This window comes from Condylura cristata, unplaced genomic scaffold, assembly GCF_000260355.1.
Source record: "Condylura cristata isolate star-nosed mole 26May11 unplaced genomic scaffold, ConCri1.0 scaffold00024, whole genome shotgun sequence".
Lineage (NCBI taxonomy): Eukaryota > Metazoa > Chordata > Mammalia > Eulipotyphla > Talpidae > Condylura > Condylura cristata.
In genome coordinates this window covers 28,327,102-28,327,857 of record NW_004567125.1, presented here as the reverse complement: position 1 = coordinate 28,327,857, position 756 = coordinate 28,327,102, and the positions used below count along the sequence as shown (strand labels likewise).

At 29.5% G+C, this 756-nt stretch overlaps 1 protein-coding gene across 1 annotated transcript in view; it reads left to right on the top strand.

Annotated features, from left to right (window-relative positions):
- The window catches only part of TPR (translocated promoter region, nuclear basket protein), a 60,989-nt gene that overhangs the window by 11,165 nt on the left and 49,068 nt on the right, over positions 1-756 (top strand). Inside the window, exon 6 of the mRNA XM_012728924.1 lies at positions 271-435. Coding sequence (XP_012584378.1) covers positions 271-435 — 165 coding nt within the window. The remainder of the gene's footprint in view (positions 1-270; positions 436-756) is intronic.

Here is a 756-nt window from a genome sequence, read left to right as displayed (position 1 = left end):
TCATTGTCATTCTTCTCTAAGTATTTTCTAATTTCATCCTTGATCTCCTCATTGATCCAATGGTCTTCCAGTAGTGTGGGTTTTAGTTAAAGAGACTAATTTTTAATGAACTGGTTGTTTCTATGATAGTTTTCTTATAGTTATCATCTGAAGTTTTCCGTTAAGAACCAGAGATAAGTTATTTCTGTTTTACAGTAAAATTCTTTCTGTGTCTCTGAGCATTTATGTAATATAAAATAGCCATGTATTTAACTATTTTTATTTCTTTAGTTTCGAGAAAAACGCTTAGAGCAAGAAAAAGAATTGTTACATAGTCAGAATACATGGCTGAATACAGAGTTGAAAACAAAAACTGATGAACTTCTGGCTCTTGGCAGAGAAAAAGGCAATGAAATTCTTGAGTTGAAATGCAGTCTTGAAAACAAAAAAGAGGAGGTGAGTTAGTAAAATTATATCTTCATATTGGGTGGAATTTATATTTGTGTGCCAGTTAATCACAAATTCACTCTGCAGTATACCAGTTTAAATGTACTGTAAGATTAGGAATCAAATCTGGAAGACATAATGCATAAAAATGTAACTTAGGAAATTTACTGATTGCATTTAAATAAAAAAGTTAAGATATTCATGTTTGGATTGCTATTATCTACTTTCATGATGTATGTTTAAGAAGTAAATTTTGTGAATTAAATGCAGTCTCCTTAAGCTATCTTTCATTTTAGTATGTAAACATATTTTGTGTAAAAATGTTTAGGG